The 16,750-nt window shown below is 41.7% G+C and overlaps 1 protein-coding gene across 1 annotated transcript in view; it reads left to right on the top strand.

The window, feature by feature from the left end:
* The first annotated feature begins 1,072 nt into the window (after positions 1–1,072).
* LOC145394364 (small G protein signaling modulator 2-like) overlaps positions 1,073–16,750 on the top strand; it is a 186,205-nt gene continuing 170,527 nt past the window's right edge. The window contains exons 1-2 of the mRNA XM_080268236.1: positions 1,073–1,183; positions 1,376–1,495. Coding sequence (XP_080124362.1) covers positions 1,073–1,183; positions 1,376–1,495 — 231 coding nt within the window. The remainder of the gene's footprint in view (positions 1,184–1,375; positions 1,496–16,750) is intronic.

Here is a 16,750-nt window from a genome sequence, read left to right as displayed (position 1 = left end):
ACCACCACCACCACTGCTACTACTACTACCACTATTACTACTACTACAACTGTCTCTACCGGTGCTACTCCCACTGCTACTAACTGTACTGTTCTGTTTGTTTAGAGACCAGTAACTATGATCTATTAGTAGTAGTGGTGGTAATAGTAGTAGTACTGTAGCAGTAGTAGTGGTGGTGGTGGTGCAAGTAAGTCCATCTTGATCGTAAAACCAGCTTGCTATCAAGATGCACAGGAAACCCTCAGAGACACAAAGGTGATAGCGACAAATGAACGTCAGAGGCATCTAGGTGCAATGATTGGAACTAAAGAATCCAAAGACATATATGTGAGCGATAAAGTAAAGTCATGGGTAGCAGAAATACATCTACCGTACTGTACTATCCACCCCAAAACAGAACCCATGCAGCCTACACAGCATTTACGTATGGTGTAAAGCACAAATGGACCTTCGTGATGCCGACCATCCCCGACATTGAGTTGCTGTTCCAACCACTGGAGGATGCTATCAAGGAATCACAACTCTCATCACTGACCAGTGGCCACAACCCAACACCAGAAGAGGGGGATCTTCTAGCATAACCAACTAGGATGGGAGGCATTGGTATTTAAAACCCAGCAGTCATGGCAGGCTGTGAACACAGAAATTCACTTAGGCTCACTGAATCCTTGTCACAGAAGATTTGTGCCCAGGTTGAGATGAGTGAAATCGACCAACAACGACAGAAAGATATAAAGACAGAGAAGCAATGAGCGAGAAACAAATCAAAGGGACCAGCTGTAGCACATACCGGTAACCGAACATCTTACACCAGACCAGTGCAGAGGAGTTGAAATGACATAGAAAGATGGGGCATCGAACTGGCTGACAACCCTGCATCTCAAGGCAAAAGGCTTCCACTTCAACAGACGAGAATTTATTGACACCAAAACCTTGAGATATGGGTAACCAATTGAGAACCTACCTCAACACTGTGCCTGTGGCAGTCTTTGATGCAAACCATGCAGTGGTTTGCAAGAAGGGAGGCTTTGTTTGCATTCGAAATGGTGAGGTAAGCGACCATACTGCGAAAATGCTACAGGATATTTGCCATGATGTCACCATAGAGCCAGCTCTGCTACCTCTAGACTGTGAGCACATCATCCACAGAACAGCAAACACATCAAATGATGCAAGGGTGAATGTCAGTGCTCGATGTATTTGGACACGTGGACAGAGGACTTTTTTCGACATTAGGATTTGATCCTATATGGCAGCATGTTACCGCGAACTGTCTCTCGAGGCTGCACACAAGAGGAATGAACAAGAAAAAAAAAAAAACTTAAGAATGGATCCAACATGTGGACCACGGTCGATTCACTCCCCATGTGTTCAGATCAGGTGGGATGGGTCCAGAGGCAGGGAGATTCTACTTGAGACTGGCAGAGAAGAAGCATCAACCCCAGAGTTCTGTTATGACCTGGATGAGATGTCGACTGTCATTCTTCCTCGTGAGGTTTGCACTCCTTTGCCTCAGGGGCACAAGATCAGCCTTCAGGCCTGTTTCTCTGACGGGTATGGATTACGAAGCTACTTTGGTCGAGAGTCGCGTAGAGCAGCGACTCCAATAGATTAATGTCTTTATTAACACTGTAATGTTAATGAATGAAAATAAAACAATAAAAGTAGTAGTAATGGTTGGTAACCACAGCCGTTGGCGTGCTTGGGGCCAACGGGTTGTAATATGAGGGTTAGTGTTACCCTTCACATTACAACTCCAGATGGTGAATTGTATTAGCAAGGTTGGTTTTGATCTTCACAATATAATTCCCAAATGGATGGAGGTGATCTTCTGTTTAAAAAAGTGGTGGCAGTAGTAGTAGTAATAGTAACAGTAGTGACTAGCCGTAGTAGTAATGGTGGTGGTAGTAGTAGTAGTAATAGTAGGGGTGGTGGTGGTAGTAGCAGTGATAACAGTAGTAATGGTGGTGATGGTAGTAGTAGGTATAGCAGCAGTAGTAGTGGTGGAAGTAGTAGTGGGGGTGATGTGGTAGGAGTAGTAGTAGCAGTAGTAGTAGTGGCGGTGGTAGTTGCAGTAGTAGCAATAGCAGAAGTCGTTTCTCTTAGCCATAAATTCAGTGGTCTATAACACTCAAGGTTGACGGGTAATATCTTTCTCCAGTACATTTCAATTCAGGCGAGAGAGAGAGAGAGCGTATTTGTGTGTGTGTGTGTGTGTGTTTCTAACAAGAGTTCGTGCCCTAATTGTTTCTTTCTCCCTCTCTCTCTCTCTCTCTCTCTCTCTCTCTTTCTCAAACATCAAGCTGCCCTTTCTGTAATCAGTTAATAACCAGTCCTTATACTTTCTCTAACCCTGAACTCAATTTCCCTTCGCCCTTCTATTTATTCCTACCCCTGACCGCCTTAGCATACCTGTCAGCCCTCAACACCTGCGTTAGAGCGATTTATTCTGTTAACCTCATGCTGATTGCGTCTGACGTGAGCAGGTATAAAATCTGGGACAAGTGAAGGTGAAAGGAGTAGAGGAGGAATATGCTATGATTAGAATATGATGCTAGTCACGAAGAAGCGCTATGGAAAGGATGCAGAGCTGTAGTATTGTCTTTTTCCGCCACTGAGCTACGTGAAATAAGAGGACGAAACTCTGGGCCAGGTTAAAGTGAAAAAAACCTATGATGCTAGTCACGAAGAAGTGCTGTGGAAAGGATGTATAAAAGACAACGGTGTTCATTGCCTGTTCAAACGTTTATCAATACAGTCTAATAAACCTTCGATTTTTCTATTATTATCAACCCATCATCATTATCACCATCATCATCATCACCATCATCATCATCATCACCATCATCATCATCATCACCATCATCATCATCATCACCATCATCATCATCATCATCATCACCATCATCATCATCATCACCATCATCATCATCATCACCATCATCATCATCACCATCATCACCATTATCATCATCACCATCATCATCATCACCATCATCATCATCATCACCATCATCATCATCATCACCATCATCATCATCATCACCATAATCATCATCATCACCATCATCATCATCATCACCATCATCATCATCATCACCATCATCATCATCATCACCATTATCATCATCACCATCGTCATCATGATCATCACCATCATCATCATCATTATCATCATCACCATCGTCATTATCATCATCACCACCACAATCATCATCATTATCATCATCACCATCGTCATCATCATCATCACCATCGTCATCATCATCATCACCACCACCACCACCACCATTATCATCATTACCATTATCATCATCACCATCATCTTTATCATCACCATCATCGTCATCATCACCATAATTACAATCATCATCACCTTCATTATTATCATCAACATCATCACCATCATCATGACCACCATCACCATCATCATCACCACCACCATCATCGTCATCATTACCATCGTCATCATCATGACCACCACCATTATCATCATTACCATCATCATCATCATCACCACCACCATTATCATCATTTCCATTATCATCATCACCATCATCTTTATCATCATCATCACCATCATCGTCATACTCATCATTCATTCATTCATTGCCAGACGCCATGTATCCCAAACGGGGTGACCAACGGCTTAGAGTTAATTGTTTTACAGGGAGGGGCACTAATCCTCCACCAACCCCACTTGACACGTAGGGAGAACCCATACTCATCATTATCATCACAATAATTACAATCATCATCATCTTCATCATTATCATCATCATCATCACCATAACCACCATCATCATCATCACCATAATTACCATCACCATCATTATCATCATCATCACCATTATCACCATCCTCATCATCATTACCACCATCCTCATCATTACCATCATAATTATCATTACCATCATCATTACCATCATCATCACCACCACCACCATCATCATTATCATCATCATGTGGAAAGGATGAAAGACTGACTAGAAGAGTGTAAGGTGAAGAGGGAGAGGGGTGGGGGAGACCAAGGATGGAATGGAGAAGTTTATGAGAAAGAGGGGGTGTGAGTTCAAGGAAGGGCAGACAAATAGCAGAAAACAGAACGACATGGAGGCGATTTGTTTGTGGCCACCTCTTACGAGATTAGGGCGTCTGGCTAGATAGAGTAGGTAGGTAGATAGATATACAGATGGATGAATGAATGGACAGATTGATAGATAGGTAGGCAGATAGATAGATGGATGGATAGACAGATAGGTAGATAGATGGATGGATAGATAGATGGAAGGATGGATAAACAGATAGGTAATTGGATGGATAGACAAATAGATAGATTACTATATAGATGGATGGTTGGATTGACAGATAGATTGATAGAGAGATGGATGGATGTACTGAGATATAGATAGATGGATGGATGGATGGGCAGATAGATAAATTCAGATAAATAGATAGAAAGACATAAATAGATAGATAAATAGATAGATTTACCCCTGACATACATACAAGAAATATTAATAATGTTCACCACGTATTTGAACTCTCCTCATTATTTTTTTATATGTACATTTTAATCAACATTGAAATTCTTTATCATTTACAGCCTTCAGTTATTTAAATAGAGCCTTGGTAATTACACTTAACCTTGATTATAAAATAGAAGGTTAGTCAGTTGTAAATGACCTCGTTTCACTGTCTGTCTCAGGTTATAGTTTGTCTGTCTGTCTGTCTGTCTTTATGTCTGCATTTATTTATCTCTTTCTGTCTATCTGTCTATATTTCTCAGCATCTATCTGTCTCTATATCTATCTGTCTATCTATCTGTGCGTTTGTCGGTCTGAGTGTCTGTCTGTCTGTCTATTTGTTTAGCTATCTGTCTGTCTGCCTCTGTATTAATCTATCTCTCTTATCTATCAATGTCTGTCTATCTGTCCGTCTGAACATATTTATTTCTCTGTATATCTATGTATCTATCCATCTATCTGTCTATCCATCCGTCAGCCAATCAGTTTACCTACCTATCTGTCTATCTTTCTAGCCATCTATCTATCTGTCTATCTATCCATCAGTCAATCTACCAATCATCCCAGCTACCCATCAACATTTCCATCAATCACAACCTTCAATTTTACATCCTGCATGGTACATTGAACTCCCCATCAGCTCAGAAATAACGAAGTCAAATTTACCTGCATATTTAACCTGTGGAAAGGGACCAGGTGTGGGTGTGAGAGTGAGTGAATTAGGGTAGCCAGGTGTGTGAGAGAGTAAATTAGGGTAACCAGGTGTGAGAGAGAGAAAGAGAGAGAGAGAGAGAATAAAAAATGTTGGAAGGATACAGTTAGGTAGGTGGGATAGTAGGCAGGTAGATAAGTAGAAAGAGAGAGAGAGAGAGAGAGAGAGAGAAATGATGGAAGGATAGTTAGGTAGGTAGGATAGTAGGCAGGTAGATAAATAGAAAGAGAGGGAGAGCAAAAAATGATGGAAGGATAGAGCTGTTTGGGATGGATAGATAAACTGGTAGATATAAATAGATGGACCCATAGAGACCAATACATATAGATAAATAAAGTTAGGTAGGTAGGTATGGAGAGAGAGAGAGAGAGAGTAGGTAACAGGTGCGTATTGGGGTTGAACAGGTAAGGTTTTGGGGTAACAGGTGTTTAGGACAGGTGTGTGTGTGTGTGTGTGTGTGTGTGTGTGTGTGTGTGTGTGTGTGTGTGCACGCGCCAAGTGACCACCTTGAGAATAAGGACTCGCATGGCAAGACAGGTGTGTGTATATACCAATCATTGAGTGAGTAAGAGTGTGTGTGTGTGTGTGTGTGTGTGTGTGCGTACCCTCATTGCACCCGTTGCCTCCTAAACACTCTCTCTCTCTCTCTCTCTCTCTCTTTCAACACAACCTTAGACAAACTTTTACCTCATGTCCAACACGGTGAAAAATCAGACGACGTTAATGAGTAGGGACATACATGTTTGAAGGCCATGTATCTAAATGTGATCCCGGTAGAGTGCAGGCTTGATCTTCCCCCCTCCTGCATCCCACCACCATCCTCCTCTCGGGGTATAGGGAGGTAGGTGAGGGATGTTTGTGTGATATGGCAGTCCTTCCGCCAGGGTATATCGGTGCCACCACGTGAAGTCCCTCGTCCGCACGAAAATTCTAAGGGTAATCATCATCATCATCATCATCTTATCCCTGTTGCCCACTATTATAAAGGGGTAGGTAAGCTCCAGTCATCATTATCATCATTATCACCATCATCATCATCATTATCATCACCAACATCATCATTATCATCATCATCATCATCATCATCATCATTGTCAGTATCACCATCATCATTATCATCACCATCATCATCATCACCATCATCATTATCAGTATCACCATCATCATTATCATCACCATCATCATCATCAATAGCTCCATTTCCGTAGCTACAACCGGGTAGGGAGAAGGTAATTTTAGGCCAAGTTGGAGTGAAAAGAGTATAACCGATGCGAAGTGGGTTGTATAGCACTTCTTCGTGACTAGCAGTACATTCTAGTATTCATCTCATGTTATGACAGAGCATTCAAGATGGAGAGATGGCAATTTTAGGCCAAGTTAGAGTGAAAAGAGCATAGTATCAGTAACGAGACCCGGATATAAACAAAAGAGGGTCAGCATAATATAACAACTGTGTGAATTTGGCGTGGATGTAGTTTTGTTTATTTCCTTGTGGTTTTGATTCTCTCTCTCTCTCTCTCTCTCTCTCTCTCTCTCTCTCTCGTTTTGGCATATTTTGATCGAGTTTAAGAAGCTTAGAATATGCTCAAAATCCTGAGTGAAAGCAGGAATGTTTTAGAGAGAGAGAGAGAGAGAGATGTAATATTGTATGTGTGTGTAAATGTAAGTATATGTACTGTACATGTTTACAGTACATTTTAAGTAGTATAATATTAAGGAAAACCATGTAGTGCTGCCTACTTCTTCCTTCACCTTCATCATTTATTTTCTGTGTCTGCCCTCCTCACTTCCTATTTCTTTAATTTTTTTTCGGTCGCTTTTAATACTCTTCTTTCCTATTCTGGTGGTTTTACATTGACAAGCCTAATTGCTTCCTGTAATCTAGGAAACCTTTACAACGCTGGGTGGTAACCATATAACCAACTCATATTGTTCCCTATATGTAACAAGTGGGTTGGTGGAGGGTTAGGTACCCTTCCCGTAAAACAACCAAGTTAAAGTCAAACGGCCACCCTCTACGGGATTATGGCGTCTGGCTATAGATAGATAGATAGACTTCTACTCATGTATAGATTCATTTGTCTCACTAAGCTCACTAAGATCACACTAAGCTTACAAAACTCACGCTAAATTCATACTCGCTAAGCTCACAAACTTACTCATGTTGTCACACTAACTTTGCAGACTTGGGCCTACTTACTACCTCACTTGGTTTCGCACTCAATTTTATTCAGTTTCGCTGCTAATACTACTGCTATTACAACGGCTGCTGCTGTCACTATAATTACTACAGCTACTACTACTACTGCGTCTACTGTTACTATTACTACTACTACTACAACCACTACTACTACTGCTGCTGCTGCGACTACTATTACTACCACAACTACTACTACTAGGCTACTACTACAACTACTACTACTAGGCTACTACTACAACTACTACTGCCGCTGCTACTACTACTACTACTACTACTGTTGCTGCTGCTGCTGCTTCTACTACTACTACTACAGCTTCTGCTGCTGCTACTACCACTGCTACTACTATTATTGTTACTGCTACTACCCTCCTTCTACTACTCTACTACTGCTACTGCTGCAGCTACTACTACTACTACTACTACTACTACTACTGCTGCTGCTGCTGCTGTCGCTACTGCTACTGTTACTGCTGCTGCTGCTACTACTACTGCTGCTGCTGCATCTGCTGCAACTACTACGACTGTTACTTCTGCTCCTACTCTACTACTACTACTATAACTATAACTACTACTACTACTACTACTACTACTACTGCTGCTGCTGCTGCTGCTGCTGCTGCTGCTACTACTACTACTACTACTATTATTACTACTACTACTACTACTGTAATCTTCATTCACAGTCAGACCTACTGGTACTTACCCTCTCTCCTACACACACACACACACACACACACACACACACACACACACACACACACACACACACACACACACACACAATTTCATGTATTTATTCATAAATTTTGGGGAACGCACATGCACTCATGGACACAGGTGCAATGACTCATGTACACACACACACACACACACGTGGATATATACAGTCTTACAGTCAGCCATTTCCGGTCTTATTTTCAGATTTCTCATGTATTTATGCTTGTGAATATATCCACTCACACACACACACACACATACACACACACACACACACAGCAAACAAGCAAACAAAGATGTACACATACTCAAACAAACAAACGCCACCTACTCTCTCTCTCTCTCTCTCTCTCTCTCTCTCTCTCTCTCTCTCTCTCACACACACACACACACACCTGTGCTATCTCAGTCAAACACATTGTATTCCTTTCACTTTAACTCGGTGTAAAACTGCCATCCCTCCATTTCGAATGCCGATTACAATATGAAGAGTTGAATATGGTGCCGGTCACGAAGAAGTGCAACGGGAAATAGATTGCAAAAGGACGGAAATCGCAACAGAGTTAAAGGGAAGGAACAACCGTAATTGACAGAGTTTGCATATCTGTCTGTATCTGTGTCTGTCTGTCTGTCTGTCAGTCTGTTTACTCGTCTGTTTATCTATCTCTGTCGACCTATGTATCAATTTATCTATATGTGTCAGTGTCAGTCTATCTATCCATCTACTATATACATGTCTATCCTCTCATTTGTCAACATCTGTGTCAGAGGATGAATTAGTCTGTCTTTCTGTCCATCCATCCATTTATCTAACCATCTGTCTATCTATCTGTCTGTCTATCTACGTATCTATTTATCTCCCAACATGCAAACAACATTTACGATAATCAGGTACCGGGTATGTATGTAACAACACTCCCAAACCACACAAACGAACGTAACCGAACTAAACACACACAACCACTACGAATCCAACAGTCAACACGTCGAATTTGGTGAAGATTGGTGGCCTCTGAGGGGGTGCTTTTGGGTCGGTATTTTGCAGTGGTTTAGTGAAATGTGGGTGGCGGGATGCGTAGAGTTTTAGGTTTGCTAGTGTGTGTGTGTGTGTATGTAGGGGATGGATATGTGTGTGTGTGTGTGTGTGTGTGTGTGTGTGATAGATACATACAGTAGATGGATGTGGTAGACAGACATATGGATACGGATAGACAGATAGATTGAGGAGAGAGAGAGAGAGAGAGAGAGAGAGAGAGAAGAGGATGAATAAAGGAGGAGCGGGAGAGAGAGCGAGGGGGGAGAGGGTAGAGAATGGACCGGTGGGAAGGAGGGAGGGAGGGATTGTGAAGAGAGAGTAAGGAGGAGGGAGGGAGGGAGTGTGAAAAGAGAGTAAGGAGGAGGGAGGGAGGGAGTGTGAAGAGAGAGTAAGGAGGAGGGAGGGAAGGAAGTGGAAGGAAGGAAAAAGCGAGAGAGAGAGAGAGAAGAGGGTGAATGTGGAGGCAGGGAGTGTGAGTAAGGGGGAAGGAGGGAGGGATGCGGAGAGAGACGAGGAAGAAGGGAGGGAGGAAGTGTGAAAGAGTAAGAGGGGAGGGAGGGAGGGAGAGAGAAGAGAGAGAATGGAGGGGGAGAGGGAGTCAAAGAATAAGAAGGGAGAGAGGGAAGGGAGTCGGCTAGTAGAGAGAGAGAGAGAGAGAGAGAGAGGTGGTATTGATTGCTTACCTGGTGAAGCAACAGTTGAGAGAGAGAGAGAGAGAGAACCATAACAATTGCAGCTGATTACATTACCTTAGTTTGTACATAATAGGATGTTACAGGAAATTAATTGAACGCAAGCATTATGTACATAATAGGATGTTACAGGAAATTAATTGAACGCAAGCATTATGTACATAATAGGATGTTACAGGAAATTAATTGAACGCAAGCATTATGTACTACTACTACTACTACTATTGCTACTGCTGCTGCTACTACTACTACTACTACTACGACTACTACTACTATTACTATGGTACGACTATTACTACTACTCCTACTACTTCTATTACTACTACTGCCATTACTGCTACTACTACTATTACTACCGGTACCACTACTGCTACTATTACTGTACTACCGCTACTGTGACTGCTTCCACCACCACCACCGTAACATCAGCTACTACTGCTACTCCTACTATTACCACCACCACCACCATCACTACTACTACTACTACTACAAGTGGGCTTAGTGTACTGACCTCCTTTACTCGTGCGTAGTAGGGTCGATAGGACGTGTGGTAGTACTGGTTGTGGTGGTGGTTGTTGTGGTCGTGGTTGTGATGGTCGTGGTTGTGATAGTGGTGGTGGTAGTGATGGTAGTGGTTCTGTTGATGGTGATGGTAGTGTTGGTGGTGGTGCTGTTGCTGGTCATGGTGGTGATTGTTGTGGTGATGGTAGTAATGATGCATTTAGTGGTGTTTTGGTGATGGTGGTGGTCGTGGTGGTGGTAGTTATGATAGTGGTAGTGGTTATGGTTAGATTTTTACCCGTCCCCACCCCGGAGGGGCTCTGGGTAGGGTATTGTTTTCATTTGGTTTTTGTCTGTTTGTCTGTCTTAACTTTACGCGATAACTGTTACGATTTTGACTAAAATTACAGGGGTGGTGGACTACGGCCTGATTACCTGATTAAATTTGGGGCCAAACTGAGCCAAGGCCCAGGCTGTTGGCCTATTAAAAAAAAAAAAAAAAAAAAAAAAAAAAAATCGCCATAACTCCTTCAAAATTCGTCATATCGACATAAAACCAAAACGTAAAGGTGCATCTTTCAAATCTGCATCCTATAACATGCCTCATTACTTCAGGGGGGTCACCCCCCGGTCAGCGGTAGGGGGGCTTAGTGTCAGGTGGGTCGGACCTTAAATTTCAAATGGGCACAAAATCGTCCATTTTCACCCAATTTACTCCAAAATTGATATGTGACATCTTTGACCAGGTATCCTGTTGTGTTTACACGTCGGCACTAAAATGCCTGCCGGGGAAGGGTTTGCTATGCCTTGGCACCGCTTCTTGTTTCGGTTTTGTTTTGGTGGTGGTGGTTAAGGTTACAGATAATTTTACTTGTGGTGGTGGTGGTGATTGTGGTAGTGGTGGTGGTTATACTGGTGATTGTGGTGGTGGTGATGGTTCTGGTGATGGTGGTAGTGGTTATAGTGGTGATTTTGATAGTGGTGGTGGCTCTGGTGATGGTGGTAGTTGTGGTTGTGACTATTTATGTATGTTGTGGAAGCGATGGTTAGGAGTGATTCTGGTTGGTGTGGTGGTTGTGGTTGCCAGCTTCTTTAATATATACGACATGTGAGGACACCAAACCTAGGAACCTGTGTTTGTGTGTGTGTGTGTGTGTGTGTGTGAGAGAGAGAGAGAGAGAGAGAGAGAGAGAGTGAGAGAGCTTTCTTGAACCATGCGGGCACCTTTTCTACTAACAGTGTGACGTTTGAGTGACTCATGGTGTGACCTAATAATGCAAAACAGTTCCGTCTTATGTCTGAGAGAGAGAGAGAGAGAGAGACGATAGCTTGTGTATGTGTGAATATGTATGGAGAGAGAGAGAGAGAGAGAGAGAGAGAGACGATAGCTTTTGTATGTGAATATGTATGGAGAGAGAGAGAGAGAGAGAGAGAGACACGATAGCTTGTATATGTGTGAATATGTATGATGAGAGAGAGACGATAGCTTGTGTATGTGTGAATGTATGGAGAGAGACGAAGAGGACGATGTGAGGGAGAAATACATGATGAAGAATAATGAAAGAAATTTGAGAGAGAGAGAGAGAGAGAATAATTTTACGTCTCTACTAACAACTTAAAAAAAAAAAAAAGCGAAAACGAAAACAAGAGAAAAACCCAAAGACAACTTTGATCAACATTCTCTGTTAAGTTCGCTCATTCACCTCTAGTCTCTCCTTTCTGTATGATTCTGAACAGTGGCAGAGGAGTGTATTGATGTGAGAAGAGACGAAGTTAATTGAAAAGACGAAGCAAATTGAGAAGGCCAGAGTCCGTTATATTGCTAGTGTTGTTGTCTTTGTTTTTAGTTCTACGTCACTACCTCACCACACTGCACTGTACCAAGCTGCCTAACACACCATACCGCACCGCACCACACCACACCATATCTAAGCCTGCATTTTATCACAATGCTCTCTCTCTCTCTCTCTCTCTCTCTCTCTCTCAGTGCCACAGCTCACATCAAACCCTTCTTTGCGGCAGAAAGTGACTGAAGTGACAGACTGGTACTTGATAGCGGCTACTTTGAGAGAGAGAGAGAGAGAGAGAGAGAGAGAGTGGTAGTAGTAGTAGTGGTTGCGGTGGTAGTGATGGTGGCAGTGGTGATGGTGGTGGTGGTGATGGTAATTTTGGTGGTGTTGGTAGTGGTGATGGTAGTGGTTGTTATTGTTGTTGTTTTTGTTGTTGTCCCAGGTTCATTGAGACATGAGCACAGTGGACTGCAGGCTAAAACTGTACCGGTAGTTCTGCAGTCCACCACCTACTGCAACAACTACAATAATTACTACTACTACTACCACCACCACCACCACCACTACTACTACTACTATTACTACTGCTGCTGCTACTACACCACCACCACCACCACCACCACTACTACTACTACTACTACTACTACTACTACTACTACTGCCTTAGCTGCAGTACTTCTGCTCAGTGTTAATTTCATCTTACATCATCACTACCCTCATCACCCCCTACCAACCTCCACTACCACTACCATCGTTACTCACACCCTCATACTACCACCATTATCACTACTACCATACATCATCATCACTACCTTATTCACTCACCATAACCATCACCATAACGCCCACTACTACCATCCTCGTCCTCATCATCAGCATCAGCATCATCATCACTACCTTATTCACTCACCATTACTACCATCACCATAACGTCCACAACCACCATCAGTATCATCATCATCATCATTAGTATCTTATCCATTTACCTTACTACTACTACTACTACTACTGTTACTACTATTACACTACTACTGCTACTACGACTATTACTACTACTGTCACTACTACTGCTGTTATTATTTTTATTATTATTATCATTTTACTGTCACCGCTACTACCATTACTGTTATTACCGTACTACCACTACTGTTACTATTACTACTACAGCTACTACCATTGCTACTACTACTTCCACTACTACTACTGCTGCTTTTGCCTAGTTACTTATCTCCACTACTGCCTGTGTATCTGTCTATCTTTCTGTCAATCTCTAAGCAACGATTTTCCCTATATATGCTTTATCTATGTAGCTTTCTATCTATCCGTCTGCCCATCTATCTACCTATCTACCTATCAATCTATCTATCTTGCCAAGTCCCCTCTCAGTCCTGTCAGCTGGAAATAGAGTTGCTAGTAATTTCCGGGATGATTCATATCTGTGTATCTCTATCTGTCATTTCCTTGGCTCTTTGTATCTATCTATCTATCTGTCTGTCTACCTACCTATCTATCTATCTATCTGTCTGTCTACCTATCTATCTATGCCTCTCCATTTATCACTTCTAAAACTCTTTGTGTGTCTGTCTATCATTTCCTAAGCTGTTTTTTATGTCTATCTGTCTATCTATCCATCTGTCTCTCTGTCTATCATTTCCTAAACTGTTTGAGTGTCTGTCTCCCTGTCTGTCTGTATCATATCCTAAGCTGTTTCTGTCTATCTATCTATCTGTATCTATCATTTCCTAAGCTGATTGTATGTCTGTCTACCTGTCTATCCATCCATCTATTTATCCATCTGTCCATCTATCTATCTGTCTGTCTATCTATCTGTCTATTTATCTATCTGTCTCTGTCTATCTGCCCCTCCCTCCTTACGTCTCTCCACGTCAGGGTAACGAGCTAGAATTAGACAAAGAATACTAGTAATTTGTAGGTTAATTGCTTGTCGATTAACTTAATGAGAGTTCTTACATTCTCTCTCTCTCTCACTCTCTCTCTCTCTCTCTCTCTCTCTCTCTCTCTCTCTCTCTCTCTCATTTTCCCTCCTTACCCGTTTTTCCATCTCTCTCTCTCTCTCTCTCTCTCTCTCTCTCTCTCTCTCTCTCTCTCTCTCTCTCTCACACACACACACACACACACACATTTTTCCTCCTTACCGTTTTTTCCATTTCTGTTCCTTCTCTCGCGCGGAAAAATATCAGGGAACGTATTCTTTTTTCCCCTATGGACTCATAAAGTTGACCTGAATTAATGTTAACTGACCTGAATTGTTATCATGAGAGAGAGAGAGATACAAAGGGAAGAATGGAAGGTTGAAAGAAGCGTAAGAAGGATAGAGAGAGAGAGAGAGAGAGAGAGAGAGAGGGAAGGGATAGAAAGTGGAAATAAGGGTAACGAGGGAAAACAGACAGACAGACAGACAAAGACAGAAACAAACAGACAGACAGACAGATTACTTAGACCCCTACATATAAATAACCCGTTTATCAGTTACATAAATAAATAAATCTCCTCATCCTCAGTCAGACTCTTAAATCCTCTGTAATCCCCTGTGTAGTAGGGATGGGGGCGGTGGCGTGGGATTAGAGTGGGAGTTGGCTGACAGACGCCTGGATTAGTTGGATTATTTGTCATTATTTTGCCCTTGTTTTCATTTAACGTGTAATCCGGTTTGTATGTTTAATAGTAATAGTAATTGTGGTGATGATGATGATAATAATAGTAATAATAATAATGATAATAATAATAATAATAATAATAATAATAATGGTTATATCGATGATGGTGATAATAATGATAATAAAACAATGATGATAGTCGTTGTAGTCGTATTAATATTATGATGATAGTAGCAGTAGTAGTGGTAGTAGTTGTATGAATAATAATAATAATAATAATAATAATAAAACTTACCGTATTACCAGTTGTATTAATATAGTCTTTTTATATGTTTTACAACGCAGTCTGTACAAGGTTATTTTGAGCAAGATGCACAAGACAATAGATGGGTGTACGTGAGAGGCATGTTGGTGTGGGAGATTAAAGTGTAAGGGTAGAATACACACACCACTACACACTCCACCAGTACACACACCGCCACTACACACACATCGCCACAACACGCACCAACAATACATACACACACATCACTTCACACTCCACCAGTACACACACCGCCACTACACATTCCACCATTACACACACCACCGCTACACACACCAACACATTCCACCATTACACACACCACCGCTACACACACCACTACACCACCATTACACATACCATTACACACACATCCCCACTACACGCACCGCCACTACACACACATCACTTCACGTACCACCACTACCAACACTGTGGGTAGATTGTAAACACACACCACCGCTACACACACCAATACTGTGGGTAGATTTATAGACACACACCACTACACAAACACTATGCCAGCCCATCCACTCTGGTATTAAGACAACACATATTCTTACCAAAATTAACCTAACCTCTGCAATCTCTCTTAAGATACAAGACATTCCTACCAAGATTAAGCTGACTCCTCCACTCTCTGTTATTAAGACACCACACGTTCCTACCAAGATCTCACTAGGTAGCTGCTTCACCCTCTCTCTGTGTTTATTTAGTGTGGCGTGGTGTGGTAGACAATGCTGTGGTAGTGCGTGCTGTGGTGGTGGTGGGGGTGGATTAAGGTGCACGGGGAGATTACTAGCGTTCTCTCTCTCTCTCTCTCTCTCTCTCTCTCTCTCTCTCGATAATACTTCCTAATGCGCATTTAGAGTTTAGATAAAATTTCCTTCAATATTTCACCTCTTCCTCTTGTTTTCCTGCTGGCTAATATTCCTAAGCTGAGAGAGGCTTGGTATATTTCCCCAAATATTTCACCTCTTCTGCTTCTCACTTTCCTCTGCTGGCTAATATTCCTAAGCTGAGAGAGGCTTGGTATGTTTCTCTGCCCTACTATTTCACCTCTTCTGCTTCTCACTTTCCTCTGCTGGCTAATATTTCCAAGCTGAGAGAGGCTTGGTATGTTTCTCTGGCCTAATATTTCACCTCTTCTGCTTCTCACTTTCCTCCGCTTGCTAATATTCCTAAGCTGAGAGAGGCTTGGTATGTTTCTCTGGCCTAATATTTCACCTCTTCTGCTTCTCACCTTCCTCTGCTGACTGATATTCCTAAGCTGAGAGAGGCTTGGTATGTTTCTCTGCCATAATATTTCACCTCTTCTGCTTCTCACTTTCCTCCGCTGGCTAATATTCCTAAGCTGAGAGAGGCTTGGTATGTTTTTTTTTTTTCAATGCTTATTTTTTTTATTAATTTTTATTTTTAGAAAGCTTCGAACATTTTTACATTGATAATTTATGAACACTTAGGCTCCTATGACTCAATATGATGAAAAAAAAAAATCATGTGGCGTTGGCTGGAATGGAATACGAGAGTTGCTTCAGTCATGAGAGGGTCATTATTATTATTATTATTATTATTATTATTATTATTAATATTATTATTATTATTGTTATTGTTATTGTTATTATTATATTATTATTATTATTATTATTATCAT

The sequence above is a fragment of the Coenobita brevimanus genome, chromosome 27, assembly GCF_032717465.1.
Source record: "Coenobita brevimanus isolate Jiangsu-jjx chromosome 27, ASM3271746v2, whole genome shotgun sequence".
Lineage (NCBI taxonomy): Eukaryota > Metazoa > Arthropoda > Malacostraca > Decapoda > Coenobitidae > Coenobita > Coenobita brevimanus.
This window is presented reverse-complemented; position numbering and strand designations above follow the sequence as displayed.